Genomic DNA, 23009 nt, shown 5'->3' with positions numbered 1-23009 from the left:
ATCTGGCCCCACTGCAAGCAGGAAGCTCAGGAATGCACTTCTGGCATTTTCTTGAACAGGTATGACAACCTGGACCATTACCCTATCACTTCACAAAGGTCATCACTCATTGCTCAGACCTGTCTATAACACTGACTGCACCGTCTTGTGCTCAGCAAACAAGGAGTATATGATTTTCTAAATTCTCTTCCCTGTCATGTAATTCATCCCATTCATTCCCCAATTACCCATTATTTTTTCTGGCACGATAATCCCAGCAGATCAGAAAAGGGCAAGTTGATGGCACCAAGGTGTGTGGCCAGAGCCACGCGAATACTTACATCACTGCTCTTGGGCCTTGCCAGCGCCAGGCTATCTCGGGCTAAGGCCACGATCACGTTGCTTTTCTCTCCGGCCCAGTGCACCACCATCTGATTGTGGGAATCATTCAGACTAACCTGAAAGAGATCAACATGGGAATGAGGACCCACAATGAGGCACGGCCACAAACATTCTCAATCAAGACTCTTTCCTCTTCTGTCAATCAGAAATGACTAAGATTCTTACACCTACAGCATGGGCAAGGGCGGCCTATATTCACTCACCCCCATCCCTGTACATACGCCATCAGATTCAACTTCCTCAGGAGGAAACACGAGTCCCCTGCTATTCCAAATGTCACTGGATTACAGAAGATCTTCTTGGGCTCTCACTGGCATGATATTTTAACCAATTCCTCTGCTTACTTTCATCCTTTGTGATATCAATCTCTGGTTACTGTGATCCCTGTTCCACATCTCTGACATGCACTGGTTAAGATTTTCAATCAAAACATTGGAACATCTTCCAAATTCAAAAAAAATTAACAGGCCAGTCAAACTTCTGTTCAAACCGATAGTTTTTCTCTGGCCTGGAGGTACTGGGTTATTCATTTTTGGCCTGTAATGAGATATGAGAAAAGAAGGTCTCATTGTGATGTTTTTTAAAAATTATTTTTGGACAGGGGATGGTGGCCCACCCCTGTCATCCTAGCACTCTGGGAGGCCGTGGTGGAAGGATCCCTTGAGCTCAGGAGTTTGAGACCAGCCTTAGTAAGAGAAAGACCCCATTTGTACTAAAAATAGGAAAAAAAAAAAAAACTAGGGTTTTTTTTGTTGTGTGTTGTGTTGGGTGCCTTTTTAGTCCCAGCTACTTGGGAGACTGAGGCAGGAGGATCACTTGAACCCAAGAGTGTGAGGTTGCTGTGAGTTGGAGTGATGCCACAGCACTCTAGCCTGGGCAACAGAGACTCTGTCTCAAAAAATAAATAAATATTTTTGAAGTGCCCAAAGTAAGGAAATATTCTCCAGAACTCACCAAAAATGATCTTTGGATTATGGCTAACAGTAGACTCAGCCTTTCAGATTTTTGTAAACCAGTAAAATAAGAATTAAGTAGGAAGGCCAAGGGAGGATTGGTTGGCAACTTCTATTTTTTTTTTTTTTTTATTGTTTTGGATTCATTGAGGGTCCAAAGAATTAGGTTATACTGATTGTATTTGTTAAAGTCTCTCTTAAATTGTGTCCCGCCCCCAAGAGGTGTGCCATCCACCATGTCCCCCATGCCCTTCCCTGGGCAATTTCTATTAGTATTTTGCCAGGGAAGGACATTAACAAAAGCAGGCACTATGTCAGAGCTTGACTAGCTTTTCTCTAGATCTTTTTCCTCTGCCTCCTAGGGACACCACAGACCCTTGCCTGGCAGTGAGGCAGTAAGAGGTGGCCCTGAGACTGAGCTCCAGCCAGTGCAATGTGGGAGAAGGTTGTCTGACCACCCCCACACTGCCCTATCTCTTTCCACGATCCCAGAGCAGGGCAGAGCTGCAAGACAAAAGGAGCCTGGCTCCCTAAGGAGAAAGCCCTTCGCTACTCACTAACGCTCACCTTGAACTTTTCCTCATCCAGTGAAGTATTCGCACCAATAAGCTTTTGGGATCTGTTACCTAGCTAGCCCCCTACTAAGCAATGGGACCATCATTTTTAAAAAGACATTTTAACACCTAAAACTGAGGAAGAATATAATCTCAGAATAAAAAATGAGGCTTTTATATTATGGAAAGCTATACTACTTTTTTTTCTTATTTCACCATTCCCTGACGGCCATCAGTCCAAAGACGGGCATTTCAGGACACGTGAGCCATTTCACACACTCTGTGCGGAAAGCAAAGTGATGACAATAGTAATAAAATTTCTGATTTCTCCCCAAATCAGATGTCTGAGAGAAGCCTCTTCCACCAGCATCCTTGGCTGTCTCAGGCACATGTAGATGGAAACTGAGATTCTAAGACTCCAACCAGCACCGGCCACCCGGCCCACTGTCATCCACACTCTTCGCAGCAAGGCACTGCAGCAGAAAACCCACAGCAACTTTCTCCTTCTTTCGCTTCCCTCCCCCACCAGGCACGCCCAGCCCCTCCCAGAGCTGCTCTCAGATGTCACAAGGGAAAAGAGAAACACCTGTGCCACAGACTTGGCAGACAGAAGGACAAAGGAGCTAATCCTTAACCACTTTGCTCGGGGGTTTTAAGCCTTGGTGATGCCATATCCAAACTCTTTAGAAAAGCATTTGGAATAAGACCTTTTCAGGTAAAGGACCTCAGGAAACTACGTCATTCCAACATGTTCCTCCTCATTCTCAGATAAGTCCAGGCACGCATCAACAGAGAAGTGTAAATAAAAAATAGAGAAGTAAATAAATTATTTAGCCCAGAATGCTGCAAAGAGAAAGCAGCTAATGGAATCCCTACTGGTCACTGAAGCATTCCCTTTCTCTGCTCTCTCCTTCCAGCCCAAACCTCTGGGAAGATTTCAGCAGCTTTTGTGGGTCAGAAGCCCATCAGCACAGGGAACGCAGCTGAACGCGTTCTCCTCTCCCCAAACATGCCCACCCTTGGGACCAGAGGGAGACAGAAAACCATGCAAATGTTAATACAGTAAAGGACAAGAAACCTAGAAAAATTCACCCCCATTCACCTGAGGCCTGGGAAGAGGAAGTCCTCCAGCATTCAACTTGGGCATCCTCAAAGATGAAATCAAAACATTCCTCCTAGCAGGTAACAACTAGATACTGCTTTGAGTAAGTTACTAAGCTTTCAGTGATCAGAGTAGAAAAAAGCTCTGAAAACAGCTTGCCAAAAGTCTGTCTACTCAGACAACATGAGATTTACAAGACCCCACCACCACCACCAATCCCTGCACTGGTGAGGGGTGAGGAGGCCACGAAGGACAAGCCTCAAAACATCCAAGGGCTTTTTACAAAGCAAACCTCTAGAAGGAAAGTGTGGTGAAACACCTGCTTTGTTTTTTCCTTTTTAAAAACAGGCTTTTTTGTTAGATGTCCCTTTTATTCCTAAGAGCAGACTGTAAAAGGGCAGTCCATGTCGGTGGGGAGGGGTGGGGGAAATCCTGGCAAGAAATGATGTGTACGAGGGCCACCAGGCACTCACACCAACAGTTCGGCTCATTTGCTTGGCGAGATGTCAGGCACATCCTGGTCATGAGAATAACTCCCTGGTGAGTGGTGGCTGATCCCCAAGGCAGCCCAGGTACCCATCCCCCAAAGCACAAGATCAGAATCAGGGGCAGGAAACGATGAACCCAGAAAGACAGGAGAAGGAGAGTTCTATTAAAGCCAGAGCAGGCATCCTCCTCTCTGGCCTCACCTTCCTCCTCCCTAACCCCAAGGGAAACAGAGGAAGGAGTCAGCAGAGCAGGCTTCTCCTGCTAGCTCTCCGTGGAATGTGGCCAAGACACCAGCAGCGCAGGGCAGGTCCTCAGGGCAAATCAGCGGCTTCCGGGTTTGTTTGGGTCCTTTCCATCCCCTGCCCTCCTCCTCCCCAAGCCCCTGGGGCAGCCGCAGGCTTCCAGGTCCCTCGCAGCTGCCTTGCCTACTGTGCCCACAGACAGACTCAGAAGACACCAGCCTGGGAAGGGAGTTGATGGGAGGGCGGCTTTCCCAGGAATATAACCTGGATGTGCAATCATTTATAACCACAACCCCAGGACGTGAACAACCTTCCCTCTCCCATCTCTAGCTCCCGGGGTATAGCTGGAGCTTGATAAATGAAACACAATTAATTGGAGCTGTTGAGGTAGAGCAAGGAGGAGGCAAGGTAAACAGAAAAACCCCAGGCCCAAGGAAGCTCAGGACACAAAAACCACATCGAAACCAAAACAGAGGCTGTTAGGCTCACAAACAGATGAGTCTAGATAATCCCAAGACACCCCCTGGTCCTGGGGTCACAGGTCTGGCTGACATGAGCACCTACTAGTTCAGAAGACCCTCTGCCTGGAGCCCAGGAATCAGTATCTGTAAAAGACACATCCCGGGGTCTCTAACTCAGCTTATTTGGGGAACAATAATCTAGTCAATTCCCTGCCTCTTGGCAGGAGGTGGGACTAAATGACAGTGGCTAGGAAGACTCACCCTTTAAGGGAGGTTATCTTCAGGGTTGGGGATGCCTGTTAAAAAACTCCAGGATATACTGATATATACTACAATGTGGACGAACCTTGAAAACAATGTGCCAAGCAAAAGAAACTAGCCACAAAAGGTCATATGCTGAGGAAATGTCCAGAAAATGTAAATCCATAGAGACAGAAAGCAGGTGCATAGTTGCCAGGGCTGGGGTGGGGAGACGAGGAGGGAGTGACTGCTTCAGGGGTACGGGGTTTTATTTTGGAGTGATGGAAATATTTTGGAACCAGACACAGTTAATGATCACACAATATTACGAAACATACTGAACTGTGCACTTTAAAATGACTAATTTTATGTCATGTGAATTACACCTCAATTAAAAGAAAAGAAAAGAAAAAGGCCTCTATGAGCTATACAGAAGACTGAGCTTCTCAAGCGCTAACCCAGAACCTAGGAACTCCCACTCTTAGAGAAGCGCCTCTTTCATCTCATCTTGAGCCCTCATGCTACCAAAATATGCAGCTAGAATGAGTCACAGTGGAGGCAGGCTGGGGACTGGATCTCTGGCCAAACCAATCCTTCAAAGCACTGTCAGCAGCATCTGCAGAGCCACAGCATCCTCACAGGCCTCCGAGTTCCCAGCTGCAGAAATGGCCACAGGCTCAAGGCTAGCGTCCCCTGCCAGCTCACAACAGGCCACGCCACCCACACCTTGACATGCCTCGGAATCTTCATCAAACAGGTCCAAATCACCCCACATCTGTTGTGTCTTGGTCTCTCTGCATGCCCTGGTAATCCAAAGAGGATGTGGATCCAAAGAATGATTTGCCATGAATGATTCAGAGTAAAGGAAAGGGTCTGCTGCCACCGGGTTCCAACTGGCAAGCTCGGGGTTGTCAGAGGAAGGAAGTAAATTGCTTGGATGAAGATACCAGTGACTCAAGCGTTCACGTACCACTGAAAGCACCCAGGCCTCCGAGGTGCCAAGCACCCTGTAGGTTCTTTAATCCTTTCTCACCTGTTCAAGTGCACAGAGCACCTCTGGGGGAAACAGAGGTTTTAAATCTAAACCAATAATGAGAAGTTTCCAATAAAACCACCAGAATCTGTACAGTTGCTGAGGCTCGTTCAGGAGGACGGGGCCCTTCATGAACTGGGTCACACATAAGTCTTCCCATTTGCTCCTTCTGCCCTTACCACTTTCAGATTGATCAAACCCAAAGACCAGGGTGTCCTGCACGCCCACAGCTTGCACTTCTCCCCACTCCCACACAGCTTCCTTCCAGAACAGCACGAGGAGGACAAATGAGGCAGTCTGATTCATTTCTCTGCTTCACTAGCAGTGAAATACAAAGAAACATTTTTAAAATTCTACAATGAGACATAAAACAAATATCCCTGTCCTTCAACTGGGAGGACAGAGGCAGCCACTAAATTCCCCCTGAACTATGTAAGATGGCCCTAAGGAAACCAGAGACAGACTCTCAAGGTCCAAGAATAACAAGGTTTTCTCAAAGCATCCCTTTGCATGGCCTAAATGCTAGGTATGCAAATTGCCTCTCAGTGTCCCCTTTCAAGACTGTGTTCTCACTATATTTAGTAAGCTTATTATCCTCCTCGGACTCTCCACCTCACTAGGAGAGCTGAAATCTAGTTTATGAGTCCTCCCTGAAGACGGTCCACTGACCGTCAGGGTCACTCCCCTGACTTTTCTGCTGGCTCAAGATGCCTTCCCCACAGAACTCATTAACTAGTTTGCTGATAAATTCAGCCTGCCCATTTCACAGGTGAGGAAACAAAGAGAGAGCAACCTTGGACTAGAACTTAGCATTCACTACAGTCTCCTTCACTAGGGCGATGAGCTCTCCAGAGACAAAAAACACACGAGAGGGTCCAGGCGCAGTGACTCACACCTGCAATCCTAGCATTCTGGGAGGCTAAAGCAGATGGACTGCTTGAGCTCAGGAGTTTGAAACCAGCTTGAGCAAGCGAGAGACCCTGTGTCTACTAATAAAAGAAAAATTAGCCAGGCGTGCTGTCAGGTGCCTGTAGTCCCAGCTACTTGGGAGGCTGAGGCAGGAGGATTGCTTGAGCCCAGGAGTTTGAGGGTGCTGTAAGCTATGATGACACCATGGCACTCTAGGCCAGATGACAGAGCAAATTGCTGTCTCAAAACAAAAAGAAAACCAACCTACGAGAGAGACACCTTTTTCTTTCTCTTTACCAAAAGAATGATAGTCATATACTTGGTGACTTCCAGTGTCAGTTGAAACAGACTCGTTTTCATTTCAGATCGATTCTTGGCAGGTAGGACCCCTCCACCATCTACCTCCATGAGCCGCCCTGCCCTCCGTGTACCACTTTATCATTTAGCAAACATGCTTTGCAGTTCCAGGAAGGGGTCCCTGTTAAAACAAGCCTGTAAAAAATCTCCTTGTCATGAGCATTAACATCACCCCTTCATCTACCAGTCGGTAAGTAAGAAAAAGAGGAAAATTTCAAAGCCAGAGGAACCACAGAGAGCATCTATGCTAAGTGCAGCATTTTGCAAATGAGGTGAAGCTCGGAGAAAGATTCAGAAGGATCGTTCCGTACTGCCAGGGGTCCCAGCACAGGGCAAACAGAGCAAGCGCCCCTCAACAGTGCTCGTGGTTGCTGAGCACCCCAAGACTCAATGCCAACTGGCACCAGACGCCACTGAAGATGTTACAAAAACAGCAGACTTTCAGGCCCTGCCTCGCAAGGGAGATGATTACTATTGTTAAACAGGGGACAACCTCGTGTGGGGAGTGAGGCTTCACTGAAGACCTGACTATTTGCTGATACAGTTAAGAATAAAGAGGGTGAAGTGAGGGGAAAGGGACAGAGAGGCGACGCAGAGAAGAGAGGTCAAGACTTCCAGGACGGGTAGAGCACTAGCTTAGGACCAGCAAGGGCCTTGGGAACTTGCAGCATTTGAAAAGTTAAAAGATCCGTGTGGCCAGGAGAGCCCAGGAGGAGGCAGAACTATAGAAGATCTCTAGGTTTTAAAGACAGGAAGGAAGACAAAAAAAAGGGGGGGTTCATAGCAAAAAACTGTGGATCCCTCTCTGACGGCAAAGATTTCACTATATTACTTCTGAGAGGCAAAGGTGACTCAGTTATTTGAAACCAGTTAAAGGCTTGGTTTGAGCCTTGGTCTCTCCACTTTACTAAGCTGTCTAACTGTGGTTAAGTCACTTCACCTTTCAAAGCCTGGAGAGACTCATCTGTGAAATGACATTAATAACAACTCTTATCTGCCCAATGTTTCACGATTGTGAGAATCAGATGAGATGTAACCCATGAACCCATGAAGTTTCATAAACTTCAACGCGCTAAGACGTTATTTCTTTTCATTACTAAAAGGCTCTCTACCAAAATAAGCCATTCTTCACAAAATGGCTCCACATAAAACATTAAGATTAGCGGGAGGCCTGAGAGCAAGCAATGACATATATAAAATGACAAAACCCTGCACGCTTGACTCCAGCTCAGAGCTCACGGCCAAGGGAAGCTTGCAGGCAGCTTTCCCCTTGCTCCACAGCTGAACTTTGAAACCTGGGGAAACCCAACCCCCTGTCCCAGGGCTTCAGCCCTAACCCCAAAGGGTAAGTATTTAAACATGACAGCGCAGAGCCGAAGGCCTCAAAACCCTACCAGCATCTTCCTAACCCCCTTGGTCAGAGAAGCTATCAATGAGGCTCACTGAGGGGGCAGCACATCAAACCTGTGGTCAATTTCTCAGTTAACAGGAAAAATTCTCTGAGCTACTGGGAGGCAAGGCCACAGGCAGGTGGCCCACAGGCACTGCTGCGCTAGCTTAATTCCCTACCTTTGTCTTGATAGCTCTTTTACCTCTGTCCAACTTTCCACATCCACTCCTTCATTCTGCAGTAACCCTGCCATGGCCACCATCCACAGCACACCTTGCCAAATTCGGCAGACCACGTGCGCAGGGAACGGCGAGATTTCTTTTTGAACTACACAGAGGATTTCAGGGAACTAAATACACACAGATGGAATAAGTCATAGGTACGAGGTCTTGAGTTCCTCAATTAACTGAGCACAGGTTGGAAATATGCAAGTCCTTCCAAACGCTCCCCATTCCATAGGCCACTGGCCCAGCTCTGTTCCACCCCCTGCCATCTTAGGCTGTCTGCTGAGGTCCTTGGGCTGACCAGCACCGGCCAGGCTTCAGGGCGGGGGCACACCCATTGGAACTGTTATGCATCCATCTCCTGAGTCCTTTACTATCTGGGTCCCTAACCCCATAGCTGGACATCTCATAGGCACCCCTGGGAGTCTTCCAGCCACAGTTCCAAACTAGCCTTTCTCCTAGGTGGCTCTTAAACCAGGCCTTCGGGGCTCCATTAGATCCTCCACTTCCTCTGGATACAGAGGTTTCTCAAGAGTTAAAAACCTCGTCATGACCGCATCCCTCAGCCCACCAGCCCATCAAAGTAGGATATAACTCACCTCAGCACCACTAACATATTAAAATCCCAACTGGGGGCCCACTCATTGGTTCACACCCACATTTATTTCACAAAGAGTCACCCCAGCCATCTTCCCCCGGGCTCCCATTCAATGCAGTCAGTGGGGGAAGAGGGTTCCACTTCTCGTTTCTAAATAACAGAAACCATATCATTTACCTTCTTCATTAAAAAAAAGGGGGAGATAATAAACAGCATATTGGCCCCTACATGGCACAAAATGCTTTTGATATATATACATCTTTTTATTGCCCTTGTCTGCCACTCAGATTTGGGATATAATCACATCAGCCTGCCTTTCTGAGAATGCGTAGCTGTGTTTTTAATCTAATTCAGGGGACTGGAGATAAATCATCGTGAAGGGTCCTGATTTTCCAAGCCAAGAGCCTGCAGCAGCGGCAACAGCAACGGCATGCTAAGTTAAAGGTCAGCCAGGAAGGGGGGAGGTTTATGTGCCATGATGAAGACCACACGCCTGTACTGTTTGTTTTCATGCCAGCCTGGAGGGTTGAAGGGATGAAAGACAGACCCAGCTACATCGAGGCAACTTAACAAGAGCACAGGAAGTGAAGGGCAGGGAGGGAGATGGCCCCGCTGTTAAGGCACTGTTTACATCTTTCATGACTAAACAGAATGCACACACCACCTCGGCAAAGCCCAGATACAAGTGCGCTGTTTGTGCAAGGCCAGATGGGAAGCGCAGGCACTCTGGGAGCCCTGTGAATGCCAGCCTTCATCTCTGAAGTGACTGAGGGGAGCAGGTCACCGTGCAGAGGCCTCCCTAGGTGTGACCATGGGGCCTGCTCCACCATCTATGCTCCCCTGGTGCATTCCTACCCAGGAAAGAAGGGCCACCGCCTCCTGACCCTCGACTTGACAGTCTGCAGTCGCCAATTCCCAGGCTTTAGACTAAAGCCCTCAATTCTTGCTTTCCCTTCCTGTTTGCAGCAGAAACAAATGCAGGGCTTGGCTGTAACCTCTCTGGGTGGATCAGAGGTTGCCTACCTCTGGGCAAAGCAGGCTTCTATAACCCTCCCTCCCCAAAGCTGTGCTACGTATACAACAGCCAAGAGCCACACGTGGCTATTTAAACTTTTTTTTTTTTTTATTCGAGACAGAGTCTCAAGCTGTAGCCCTGGGTAGAGTGCCATGGGGTCATAACTCACAGCAACCTCCACCTCAGGCTCAAACAATCCTCTTGCCTCAGTTTTTCTATTTTTAGTAGAAACAGGGTCTCGCTTTTGCTCAGGCTGGTCTCAAACTCCTGAGTTCCAGCAATCCACCCACCTCAGCCTCCCAGAGTGCTAGGATTACAGGCATGAGCCGCCACACCCGGCCTATTTAAATTTTAAATTCACTAAAATTAAAGGGAAGAAAATTTGATTCTTCACTCACATCTGCCCCGTTTCAAGGGCTCAATGCCACATCTGGCCAGTGGACATACCTGGTAGCACATTCTCACTGCAGAAAGAGCTATTGAGCATTATAAAGAACCCAGAAAGAAAGGCTTTCCCAGTTCCTTCCTGGCTAGTAGCAGTGATATGGACACAGATCTCACTATTATAATTAGCAACTACCCAGTGGTTAACAGAATTTTGTCATCATTTTCTTATACACCACCATGCTTTGGTTGTCATGAAATCCTATTTTTCTGGAACGCACCCCCAAATGCACAAAGCATTCCTCATGTGATAATCACAAAACTGAGTATATCACAAAAGTACAGGCTGAAACTCAAATCTTGATCAGAAGACCACCCTGTCTTTTCTAGTTTTTAGCATCATCGGCCACTTCAATGCTAGAAGGCTGCCCATGTCACTTCTTCGAAGGCCCAAGGTTCGCAGGTCAATAAACCAATAAATTAGGTCGAAATTAACTGTAGCTCATTTTAAATTGAGGAGAATTGATTTTTGCATGTACGTGGCTGGACTGCATATGCCATCTGCCAACAGATTCTGGCATAGCTAAAGAACATATAGGAAGGTCCCAAGTCCATCAATAAAGAGAATGCCTTGCCCCAGACCACCTCTAGAGAAACACCAATCCCTGAACATTCAGACCAAAATGTGGTGAGCTCTCCTTTACTTCCCATCACATTTATTTAACTCCGAATATTATAAATGGAGGAAAAGCCAACGTGATGGCCCAGGTTCCATACATTCCTATCCTATCTCAATTATCTGTATCTAAAGTATTATCAAAAACTCTAAACTCCAAACTGGCTTTCCCTAAACACATTTATGCCCACCATTTCCCATATCAGCAGATCAAAGAATGCAAACTCATTTTATTATTCACCTAAGCAAAATTTAATTAGGAAGGCAAATGAATGCATTAAAAAAAGACTAAATAAATACATAGCAAAGGCAATTAGATTATTTTTTGGATTGCCTGCTCTCCGATTATTAGAATGCCCCTGTGTCCCTCCATTACCGTGAATAGGACAAGGCTGGTTTCATCTATCTCTGCCCTGGGATTAAACAATGACGCTACAAAAATGGCTGTCATTGCTAAGGTTAGAAAAGACCAAAATCAGACTAGGAAATATTCCTCCAACACCCACCTTTGGTCTGGGATATTCATTTCTGTTAGGATCTGCCTTGTAGATCCCAGGTCTCAAAGCAATTTATTAAGCAAACCGTTAATATCATTTCACAGAACATAAAGAAAACATTCTCCAAAGGAACGCAAGTTAAAATCAAGATCCACGATCTCTATATTCTGCTGTTCTCACAAATCTGGGCTCTACATCACTAGGGGACTGCTCCCCAGTGCCTCTCCAAGTTATAAGACCACAGGATGCTGTTCTCCTAAGGAACCCTCGAAGTGAAATGAGAAATGAGGCGGGTTTTGATTTCTGGTTTTTCACTTGGCCTGGAGAAAAAGTATCTATTTTATACTATGACATTTCAGGTACACCCTGACACTACACATCAGAATGCCACAAATGTATTTTAGAGCTAAAATTAATCTCATTATTTGTGATGCCAGGGGCTACTGAGAACAGGAAGCCACTGATAAATCAAGTTTCAAAATTGATATACATAGGTGTTGTACTACATAAAATATTTCTAGAAGGATGTACAAAAAACTGATGACGGTGGGTGTCAACTGGGAAGGGGCTGTGGGTGAATGGCAGGCCCAAGAGGGAGGAAAATCCACTCATCACTACAAACTCTTTGGTAGAAATTTCGGTCTGGAAACACATATTCCCTATGGAAGGGCTTCTCATTTCACCTCTTGAACTGCCACCTCCTCTCCTCTCCATTTGCTTTCCTCCAACCCTTCCACCTCTCAAAGCCTCCACCCTCAGTGGCTTGAGACATGCAAGCTATTAATGAACTAAATAGAGGCTGACCACAGAACTCACAATAAGAGAAGCCAAGCGGAACCAGGAAGAGTTTTTCAAGGTCATGTCCCTTATCCAGCCAACCCAAGATACCAAGTAACTCTTCACCTACATAGAAGCCAACTGGAACCAGCAAATGCTCTGCCTTCTCATCCTCTTTGGGAAGCACACAGGTCAAACATCCTAACTTCAGAATCAACCAGCCCATTCTTTCCTAAGCAAGTGTATCGTGCAAGAATCTACCCAAAAGAGATCTGAAGCTAAACAGTATTCCACCCCCAAAGGAGGCTCTTTGTCCCAGGGCCTTGTACTGTAACAGACACTTTATTTTCAGTCTCAAATCAGGACACGGAATACTCCCTGGCCTCTAAAATGTAGGAATTATGAAGAGAGAGCTTGTTGAAAGGAAAATAAACCTGTAAATCCTGTTAGGCTTTGTGCTTCATTCCAAAGGATTTTTCCCCAAAACAATACCATTAGCATAAACCAGTAGGCTAGCCCTAAAAGGGAGGATTCTGTAAAACAGAATCCCAGCTCTTCACTCAAAATAACTCTCAGCACAGGAAAATCCGGGCTCCTGGAGGCCTTGCCATTTGTATCCTCGCCACACCACCCAGGGAGCCAACTCATTTTCACTATCCATTTGTGGGCTCGCAATGGTCCTCCCTATAAATACCTTTAATATAATGTGAGTGTGCTTCTTACCCTCCAGGCCTTTCTCCTTGCAGATGTGCAGCTGGTCCACAAATCATTAAAGGCCTCCCAAGTGCCAGGGAAACACAGAAAGATTTGATCCATGCCCTCAAGGAGTAAACCAGAGAGATGAGACAGCTAAGTAATTCTAACACAAGGCAGAAAAAGCCTCATGCAAGCTCAAAAGAACTCTTCCCACAAAAGCCTGGGAATACCAGGAGGTATTCCTTGGATGTTGAGCAATGAATAGGGGTTTTCCAGGCAAGGACAAGAGTGGAGGAAGATCATTTCAGGCAGGAAAAAAGCAAACATGAACAGCACAGAGGTGTGGAGCTGACATGAAATTAAAAAGAAATTCAGTGTGGCCATGAATTAGAGACGCCCCACCCCCACCCCTTGGATTTAGCCTTTTGTAAAGAAGGACCCAACTTCTAAGCTTTGGACTTGGACAGAAAAGTCTGAATATCTGACAGCAAATTGTTTTCGCCTCTGTTACCACAGTTTATTTATTTTTTTTTTTTTTGTAGAGACAGAGTCTCACTTTATGGCTCTCGGTAGAATGCCGTGGCCTCACACAGCTCACAGCAACCTCCAACTCCTGGGCTTAAGCGATTCTCTTGCCTCAGCCTCCCAAGTAGCTGGGACTACAGGCGCCCGCCACAACGCCCGGCTATTTTTTGGTTGCAGTTTGGCCGGGGCCGGGTTTGAACCCGCCACCCTCGGTATATGGGGCCGGTGCCCTACTCACTGAGCCACAGGCGCCGCCCCACAGTTTATTATAATAGGAACATGCCTGTAAGGGGCAGAAGCCAGTCTCCCCACATTAAGGAACTGGAGGCAGACTATGGTCAAAATAACTCAGTCTAGTTTATTGTATAGGTGAGCAAAGCAGGTGGGATTGTTACACCTATGGTGCATCTTACAAGGGTACATGTGAAACTTAGTAAATGTAGAATATAAATATCTTAACACAATAACTAAGAAAATGCCAGGAAGGCTATGTTAACCAGTGTGATGAAAATATGTCAAATAGTCTATAAAACCAGTGTATGGTGCCCCATGATCGCATTAATGTACACAGCTATGATTTAATAAAAAAAAAAAGAACTGACATTGACTCCCACGTGGGGCTCTTACTCGGCAAGTATTCCCCCAGCAAGCCTCCCTTTCTCTTTTCCCTGGAGGTGGTGGCCCTACCACCCGCTCTGGGGCTTCAGGCAGTGTCCCCTGCTACCCTGATCTAAGCTCCCTGGTGTCCTCTTAACCTCAATCAGAGGTCAAAGGGCAAGAAACTGCAGTGTCTGAGCCCCCCACCCCTTATCGCTTTGCCTCCCGCACCCTCCCTCCATGTCACCCAGCCCACCAACACGTCACCATAGAGCTGTAGCTGGGTTACCGTGTCCCCATTTACCGGTTCTCGGCCCAGTACACTTACATTGCCTCTTTCTGCATCTGCTTAATCTCCTCCTAAAATCATTAAGTTTTCTGAAAGCAAAAATGAAATCTTATTCCCCACCCCATCGGCACCCCCACAGAACTACACTCAATTTAAGCATTATTGTCACAAGACACGGCCATTGCTTAGGTTTAAAAGTCGAAGGGGGGGGGGAGTATAAAATGGAATTTGGCTTAAGGCTGGAAGAGGAATGACCCTATAATTTATAGTCACATCCTGACACTTTTGAGAGTGAAGAAGGTGGACTCACAACCAGCAGAGATAACTTATAAACCAGGTCTGCCCCAGAGAAAAACAGAGGCAACCAGTCATCCTTGCTAGAAAGGTCATTCTATGTAGATGCTACTTCAGAGCTCCAAGCGGGCACCTCGAGTCCCCTCAGTCACCATTTCCTATACTAGCAGCCAGAAGAAGCTGCACCAGAGAGAACTTGGAGCAAAAAGCCCAGTACCAGGAAGTTCTTCCTTTTATCTGACTGAGATCTTTAAAGATTCACGTTAATACCACGTCTTATTAACCTCAGGGCAAAACAGAGGACTGTGGCATCAGAAGGCAGTCACAGGGAAGAAAAGACACAGCCCTGCATCTTCCCCTTGTAGTAGGAATTCCTCATTCTGAGCGCAACTGCTGCTTCTCCATTCCTCGGCTGAGCCACACTCAATCTGGCTGCCCCCGAAACAGAAAGGCCGAAGAGGGGTTTGGAGTCACCCCCAATGAGAACAGAGTTCTTCATTAACTTGCCCCACATTCTTCAAACCAAATCCAAGGAAGAAATAGCACCTATGTGCCTATTTTTGAGACCAGAAAGTTCTTCCCTCAACCAAAACTACAGCATCAGGAGACCTGAGCTCTGGGAGGGATTTTCTCCAATCACAACCCCTGCAGACCCCACAGCATTGATTCAAGGGCACAACAGAGCTGGGCTGATGGGGGAAGACCCAGTGAACGAGGGAGCCTCTCCTCCTCTTCTACCCTCCATTAGCCCAAAGCTGGTATCCCTGCTGAAAGCAAGGACCTTGCTGACTACTTTTCAACAATACAAAAAAGAAGTTTCAGATGGGAGTAAGGAAGGGATAAGGGTCTGGGCCCAAGAGAAGCCGAGTACACAGGTTTCCCAGCAGCCAGTGCCCACAAGCCATCCCATGCCTAGGGCACACACCCTTACCCAGGGACAGAAGGAACAGCAGTGAAATGCTCCTGCCCACTCACCACCACCCTTCCCCCTTGTATAGCTGTATATGTTTTATTTTGCAAAAAAGATCATTTAAGAAGCATTGTATAAAGATAGGATGACAACAGTCAACCAAAGGTAACTGTGACAATGCAGATAAACACTAAAGAGCAAGCATCCCTTCCCAGTATGACCTTGGACTAGTCACTTCACCTTTCCCAGCTTCAGTTTCTTCACTAACAAAATGACACAGTAAGGTGACAAGGTTTATAAGGTTCTTCATGGATCCAAAGGTTGAACATTTAACTCTACGTATTTTCTGAAGACATGACCAAAGCAAAATCAGTGAAGGAAGGCAGAACTGAGACCTTAATCTTTTAATTTCTACATTAAAGGGGAACAATTTGATTCTAGGAAACATGGGCATTCGCTACCTCACTGGACCCACTTTTTCTCCCCCACTGACCTTCTCGTTTTGCTGATGTCAACCTTAACTGCAAGACTAAGAGTCTCATGAGGCCATAATATGGTCAAATGAATCTTGCCAGTGCTGATACTAACCTACAAACTCAGTTTGCAATTCCTAGCAGGAAGACTGGCCATAAAGGTGAAATTCATGTTACTTATGACCTAATAAACCCATTGCCTGGATAGAAATAAATCACTTACAGAATAGTGCCCACCCCATATCCTGCAGTCTTTTCAAATCCCCAAGTACCAGGAGGGATATCCCCTGTCCATAATAAAGTCAGTATCTTGAAGTGTGGGAGAGGGGGAATGGATAGAATCTCATACCCTAACAAAAAAAAAAAAAATGAATTCAGCTCTTACGCTCTTACACACACCTCTTGCTTTGATCATACAGAGAGTGGAAAGCTTTCAGGTTTGCCCACCTTTACTGTGGTTAATAATGGTAAGTGTAGAAAGCCCCTCCTTTTGCCGTTCTGTGTAAGTGTACTGCAACTGCAGGGCGCTCGCCTCCACTGCCAACTGCTGAAACACTAAAGAAAGCCCGTTTTTTGCCCAAATGGAAAAAAATGAAGCTTCACCCCTCCTCTACCTGCACCGGTCTGCACCTACCCTGGGGAAGTAGGTACTGCACCGCGCCGAGTTACCTGGAATACGTTTGCTAAAATCGACAGAAAGAAAGAAAGATCCACGCGATTCAAGTGCTGACGGTTGTACTCATGTGAGGGAAAAAACAAATGCAAGCCGGGAAGTCCCCGGTGGTGCTTGCACCTGGGAGGCGACTGCAACGGATGGATGCGGGGGTGAGGAAGTGCCGGGAGAGGGAAAACCTGGAGGGAGGCGGGTTGCAACACTGCTCACCTGTCCGTACACCTTGATGGGCTCGGGCTGCAGGGCAGCGCTCCGTCTCCTCCGGAGCTGCTTCTCGTCGGCGCGGCTCGCCCCGCTGGCATCCCCGCGCGCCCCCAGCCGCAGCTCGCGCGGGTCGCCCTGCACCACGAGGAAGCCCCGGTCCTGGGGCAAGGGCGCGCGGCCGCCGTGCAGCCTCTGCGTCCAGACCTCGCAGAGCGCCCAGGGCGGCAGCAGCGCGACCAGGGTGAATAGGAAGGGGAGTCGCGACTCCCTCCTGCTGCTCCGTGTCGCCATGTTCCGGCGAACGCTACTGCAGGTGGCGCCGCCGCCAGGAGAGAATGTGCAGCGCGACGATGCCAGAGCGGCCGGGCCGGGGCCGCGCGCGCCGCTCCCGGAGCTCCAGGCCGCCCGCGCCGCCTCGGGCCGCCCCGCTGCGCCCGCCGCCGCCGCCGGGTCCCGCTCGGCTCGGCGCGGCGCCGTCACGTGTGCCGCCCGCCGCGCGTCCCCTTCGCGCACTTTCTGCGTTCGGCCGCAGCTCCCGCCCCTCCCGGCTCGGGGATGGGGAAGTCCAGGCACCGAGCGCTCGCGAGGGTGCGTCTCTCCCCGGTGGACTCACGTCCTCGTCCTCCCTGCAGCAATTCGGAGTTGTGCGGGGCTCGCTCGTTTTCTCTGGAGTTAGTTGCTTCCTCTGCAGGGCCGTGTGGATTGCACAACCCCCCTGTCCCGCCACGCGACCGTCTCACCCGACCCCTGGCCTCATCCCCACCTCCAGTGCAGAGCTGAGAGCCAGAGAATTAGCTCTGGGAGCACGGCGGACAAATAATAGAGTCCAGACGAACCCGTCCCATTGTGAAACTCAAATACTTTCAACTACTCTGGGCACCAAAACCTATTTCAAGTGGCCACAGCCAAAAACTACCCTTGATCAAGCCACAGGAGCCCACTTCGAGCACTGTTTGCAGAGAAGCAGTTAAAAAAAAAAAAAAAAGGGTGCATCTGACAAGGAACGCGCCACACCTGGACAATTACAGTTCTGCAGTGTCCTTGCACGCAGGAGCACCTGGTGGCACAGGCCCCCAGCACAGTAGATCTGTTGTCCCCTTGGTCCCTCAGAGGTGACCAAGTACTGAGCCGCCCTGCCTCAGGCACATTTACCATTCCCTCCAGCTCACAGCCAGGAGGGGGCAAACACCCCAAGAGGAGGGAAACTTTAACCCTAAATCCAGTTTGAAGAGCCAGACAGGGAGATAAGACTGCTGCCATGGGAACCCCCAAAGAAAATCATTTTTGCAGGTTTGTGGGAGCAGCCAAGGTCTACAGACTGCTACTTCCCTTGTTTCATTTTATCTTTCAATGCATTCTAGACTCAGATCCTGGTTTTTAATAAGAACAAAGAGCAGAGCTGAAGGACAGACTATCTCTATAGTTGTATACAATCTGCTGGTTTCGAGGAAGGAGAGGAAAATTTCCCCAAAATGTTCTTGTCCTCAGCAAGCCGTGGTAGCTTGTTGGTACCCCTGAACATTCTAGTACTTTCCAGTTAGCAGAGCCCCCTTCCCCTACCTAAGACCACCACAGACAACTTGCCAAGGAGGCCCGGCCTTTCCTCCCCTTTCTAAATCCATTGTTCTATCGCCCTAACCCATCCCCTGCCAGACTTGCAGAGGACCTTGACCTCTGGTTCTACAGAGTTCTCCCACCTTTTCCAATCCGGTTTTCTTCCCTAGCTAGATAATGCCTTTTTGTTCATCTCAACATAATTACAGAACCACCTAGTTCTCCCCATCAAGCAAATCATGTACCCTCTTTGCTGATTACCCTGATTTGATCATTACACATTGTATACAAGTATCAAAATACCACAGTATACCTCATAAATAAGCATAATTATTGTGTACCAATTTAAAATAATTTTAAAAATCATGCCTCCTCTTAAAAAGCCACTGAACCACTGCCACCTCCCATCCCCCATTGAGATCAGCCTTGTATGTTCAAACCAGGAGTGGACCACCCTGTGGTCTACTGAGACCAACAGCAAAGATATCTCTACTCCCATTTTGCCCCCAATGGGAAAGTGAGGATTCAATCACTGTTTTTTCAATATATTTAATGAGAACCTTGTCTATAAGAGCAAGGATCAGAATCCCAGCAGAAAACAGAGACAGGAGTCTCCAAAGTATGGATTTGAAGATGGAAAGCGAGTTTGTCCACACAGACTGCTGGCTTGAAGTTCAGGTGGCAGTTTGCACAGGTGATAATCAGCAATTTCCGAGACTGTGTGTGCTGCACAATCACAGTGCACAATAAAAGGCACACTGAAGTGTGAGTCGGAAGGTCCCCTTTCCAATTAGGGGAACTGGGCCAAACCTCCCCTGAGCTTCAGTTTTCACATCCAGAAAATAAGGATCTTAATCCACACCTATCTCCCAGGACTACTGAGAGTAACAGATGAGATAATGTGTATATAATAACTGTGCAAATTGTGACGGCCCCTCAGATACCAATAGTGCATACAGGTGGCCTTAGAGGCCCTAGTGCAGGCTTTGCAACCAAGTTATTGTGTGATTTTCGTCTTGTTTCTCTGGGCCTTAGTTTCCTCACATGTGAAATGAAAGGAAACTTTAAAGCCCCAAACCATTCACCACCTCTCAGGACACCCCATGGGGACATGAGATAAGAACAACCACAGGCAAGGTCACCCAGGACAGGACTCAGAGCTGAATTGTGCAATGTAGGTGGAGTGTTCCTCCTAGGTCAAAACCAGCTCTCGGTTGTAAACAAGCCACCCCTTTCTCCAGCCTCTAAAGTGACACCGAAGTTGGGGGCTGGGATGGAAAGGAGAGTTCCATCTCCCTCTACCCCCACCTTCCTGGCCTTGCTCTAATGCTACCCAGCATCACGACAGAAATCCACAAGCCTGGTAATTTACTGATAGACTCACAGCCGTGTGTAACACAGTCTTGAGCCTACAGTCAGACTTTAACTGCGCCTTCTATCCTTCTGCCCATCCTGGGCCATTGGAGACATGGCTAAAGTAAAACCACCCAGAGGTCACATGTCCCACATTTTTATCCAGATAGAGTAATGTTTAAAATAGCAACAAGGACAGACACAAAGAGAAGGGGAAAAAAATCCCCAAAGCCTAATATGACTTCTTTCTGTTCTTCTTTCTTACCCGCTGGCCTTCCCACATGCTCACTCTCCTTGGCTGGCCAACACTATTCATCCTTCAGGTTCCAGAGGGGCATCCCTCAGCACAAGGGATATGAGGCTCTGGTGGCCCGTAGCCTTTGATACTTTCTCTCTGGTCACATGGCTTATTTAACTCCATCTTCCTCCTCAACAACAAGCCCCAAGGAAGCCAAACCAGTCCGTCTTATTCATGTCACTGTTCCCAGCGCCCTGCACACCCCTGGCGTATGGGGGGTTGGTGCTCCGTGATATTTGTAGGATGCGTGCCTGTGAATGAAAGGGAGAGGTGACACCCACTTTGCTCTGGGAAGAGGAGGATTCATTAAGGGGCCGTTGTATCTGAATCTCAGATCTTTCCTTATCACCATCTGCCTCCACCTCCTTTTTCTCCCAAAGCTGTCCTCTCTGAGTCACACAGCTGGATGAGAGTCATTGCAGCTGAAATGGGACCCTCCTGTCCTTGGCTTGGTAAACTTCACTTCCTCTGCTGTAGAATCTCAGCCAAATAACAGCCATTTACCCCACCAACTTGGTGGGGATGGGGTAGGGGCAAAAATAGAAATACCTTCCTGCCCAAAGAAATACCTCTTTCTCTTGCTGTTGCCAAAAACGACTTAAAGTTAAGTCAAAGTCCATGATAATTAATGAGATTTAAAATAAAAATGTACCCAGAACATAAACTAAGTAACTTATATTCTCACTCCTGAATAAATTAAATTCAAAGAGGAGATTCTGGAAATAGCAGTAACTTATTTAGCATAGCAGAGATTTGCATTTGCATAGCATTATAACAGCATTATCTATCTTATTTCATCTAACAGCAACCCTTTGAAGTGGGCCAAAGCGACTTTATTGTCACTTCATTTTATAGACCTTGAGAATAGAAGCTCAGAAAGCAGATGGCTTGATTTGCCCGAAGTTACACAGACTCGCCAACCCCCAGTTAGTAAGGAACGGGTCAAACCCAGGCTCTCTGACTTTGCCTGCCCCATCAGCTACCTCCCCAAGGAAGAGACGAGCTAGTTGGAAGTCTTGGGCGTGGCCGCACAGTGAAAGCCACCTGCTTCTCTGCTCAGCCCCCCAGGTCCCTCTTCTCCCTGTGACGTCCCATTTACTTTCTCTCAGACCCTGATTAGGCCACGTGGGCAGTGATGTTACTGTTACAGACTACACATGACCCATCCTGTTTTCTGTACTTTCCAAGGAGATAAATTTAATGAGAGATTTGGTTTCCAACATGGCTCATCAAAGCCTGGGAAAGAGCTCAGGTTATAGAAGCTGCCCTCAAGTTTAGGCTCCACCAGGTACGCTATCTGATCTCAATTTCTTAGAGACTCAACTTTTTGAACTTCTGGTGACGAGGAAGCATTGAGGCCTTTCTCACAGAGCGTGTGAAGTGAAAACCTAGACACATTTGTTATTGCTTTGTGGGGACAAGGACGCGACCTCCTGACGTAAGACAGGGGTCACTGGGAAATCAGCTCTTTCTCTGGGAATATAGCCAAATAGGACTACCCCTCCTGGGTTTGGAGTGAAGAGAAGGAATTTAAGATGAAGATTCTTTGAAAATCCCTGAATAATTACATATCAAGGCTTTTATATCCTTTCCTTGGGACCTTCACAATACGTGGATGAGCCCATCTTTAGGCACAGATGTGCTAAGGGATGGGACTGATCAGCTCGTACACAACGCCATTCAAACGTGTGACGCTTTATTTCATCAGAGGCCTCCATGTGCTCTCAGAGCCAGCAAGGCAGGGAAAGCAGCCGCCTGGGCTAGCTTTTTGGCCCACCTCTCCTGCTCTCCTGGGTAGTTTCTTTTTCTTTATTTTTGTTTTTGAGACAGAGTCTCACTTTGTCAGCTAGAGCACTGTGCCATCATAGCTCACAGCAACCTCAAACTCTTGGGTTCAAGCAATTCTCTTCCCTCTGCCTCCTGAGTAGCTGGGACTATAGGTGCCCACCACAATGCCCAGCTATTTTTAGAGACCGGGTCTCGCTAGCTCAGTCTGGTTTCAAACTCAGGCGATCCTCCTGCCTCGGCCTCCCAGAGTGCTGGGATTACAGGTGTGAGCCACCTCCCCTGCCCTACTCCTGGGTAGGTTCTAATGGAGAACTAGGACCCCCTCCTTTCCAGTCTGCACAGTCTAAACAAATCAAAATGCTCCCCTCTCTGGCCATTGTTTATTAACTAAAAAGCCTCTCTTGACCCCTTCCCAGATTCCTCCCAGCCACCCCAGAGGCCCTGGAAGCTTCCATTATGCCTTGCCTGAGATGCTGTTCATGTTCTGTCTTTCATTATAGCAACCTTTTGCTGCTTACCTCCTTTTCCAAATTATAATTATGTCTTTGAACCTATTACCCTGTCTTACACTTAATAGTTTAGATCCTAGTGAATTAAAATGAAAGGGGGGGGGGTGGGAGAGGAAATTACCTTCACGTCTCACACCCTTTGCTAGTTGGTTCTGGAAAGAACAATTTTGTATCAATGCTCTGAGGAGACTGAATTTACATGGACGCTTCCACTCCAAAGGACACCAGGAGGACCACTGAGGGCTTGGCAGCACCAGAGGAGCTGGCCTGGCCTAGAAGTGAGTCCTTTTATTGCAACTTATTTTTCTATATGCCCTAGTCATTACTGTCTGCCTGCTAATAGAGTCCAAGCATCTACAAGAGATATAGCCACTCCCGCAAGGAACTTGAAGAAAGAGAAGACAGATAAGCATAAAACCAGAAGAAAGATATAAATACAGAAAGAGCTCTGTTTGGAAAAAAAAAAAAAAAAGAAGAAGAAGAAGAAAAGAAAAGATTAGCCCTGGTTATGGGGAAGGCAGCAGGAACAAGATATTCTGAGCCCTGGTGTCAGGGGTCTTAGGG

The 23009-nt window shown here is 47.4% G+C and overlaps 1 protein-coding gene across 2 annotated transcripts in view; it reads right to left on the bottom strand.

Moving 5' to 3' along the window:
* SORL1 (sortilin related receptor 1) overlaps window positions 1-17283 on the bottom strand; it is a 178335-nt gene extending 161052 nt beyond the window's left edge. Inside the window, exons 1-2 of one of the 2 annotated variants that reach the window (XM_053593547.1) lie at window positions 16950-17283; window positions 321-437 (exon numbers count right to left, since the gene is read on the bottom strand). In XM_053593547.1, the coding sequence (XP_053449522.1) occupies window positions 321-437; window positions 16950-17234 (402 nt within the window). In that variant the 5' untranslated portion in view covers window positions 17235-17283. Of the gene's footprint in view, window positions 1-320; window positions 438-16735; window positions 16754-16949 lie in introns of those variants that run through there. The other variant, XM_053593548.1, reaches the window with a different exon arrangement.
* Window positions 17284-23009: the final 5726 nt, after the last annotated feature.

This window comes from Nycticebus coucang, chromosome 6 (assembly GCF_027406575.1).
Source record: "Nycticebus coucang isolate mNycCou1 chromosome 6, mNycCou1.pri, whole genome shotgun sequence".
In the NCBI taxonomy this organism is placed as follows: Eukaryota; Metazoa; Chordata; class Mammalia; order Primates; family Lorisidae; genus Nycticebus; species Nycticebus coucang.
Note: the sequence above shows the minus strand (reverse complement) of the source record. Positions and strands in the feature narration are given on the sequence as shown.